Here is a 483-nt window from a genome sequence, read left to right on the forward strand (position 1 = left end):
AACAAATACATGCAGACCACACAGGTTCCTCCACAACCCTCGAAGAATCCCGTGGCACCTTCCGCCAGGGGCCACCGGACTCACCCTCTTGGGGATGGTGACGGTGAGCACGGCGTCCCGGGAGAGCGCCGACTCGACCCTCTCCCCGTCGGCGTCGGGCGGGAGGTTGAAGCGTCGGTGCAGAGTGCGAGACGCCCGCGAAGAGCCCGAGAGGGTGGACTCGTTATCGCTACCCGTCTCCACCCGCCCACGGACTGATACTGTGCCGCCTGCCGTGCGCACTGTCAGGTCGCCGCCCACGAATTCTCGCACGTCCATCACCAGCTGTGGACAGGAAGGGACAGTGGGTATAAGCAGGGTATGGGCTCTGACGCCTGACTAAGCCGTGGTGGCTGTCGTAAAGGCTGCGAGTCGCTCCATTAAGTAACGTGTCGGTGTCCTTTGTGTTAGTTACTTTTAGAGAGAGTGTGTAAATAAATTATG

At 60.0% G+C, this 483-nt stretch overlaps 1 protein-coding gene across 1 annotated transcript in view; it reads right to left on the bottom strand.

Moving 5' to 3' along the window:
* The window catches only part of LOC119592647 (serine/arginine repetitive matrix protein 2-like), a gene marked incomplete in the record, with an annotated part of 68,424 nt that overhangs the window by 50,391 nt on the left and 17,550 nt on the right, over window positions 1-483 (bottom strand). The window contains 1 exon segment of the mRNA XM_037941561.1: window positions 85-324. Within this exon segment, the coding sequence (XP_037797489.1) occupies window positions 85-324 (240 nt within the window).

The sequence above is a fragment of the Penaeus monodon genome, chromosome 30 (genome assembly GCF_015228065.2).
Source record: "Penaeus monodon isolate SGIC_2016 chromosome 30, NSTDA_Pmon_1, whole genome shotgun sequence".
NCBI classification, from domain to species: Eukaryota; Metazoa; Arthropoda; class Malacostraca; order Decapoda; family Penaeidae; genus Penaeus; species Penaeus monodon.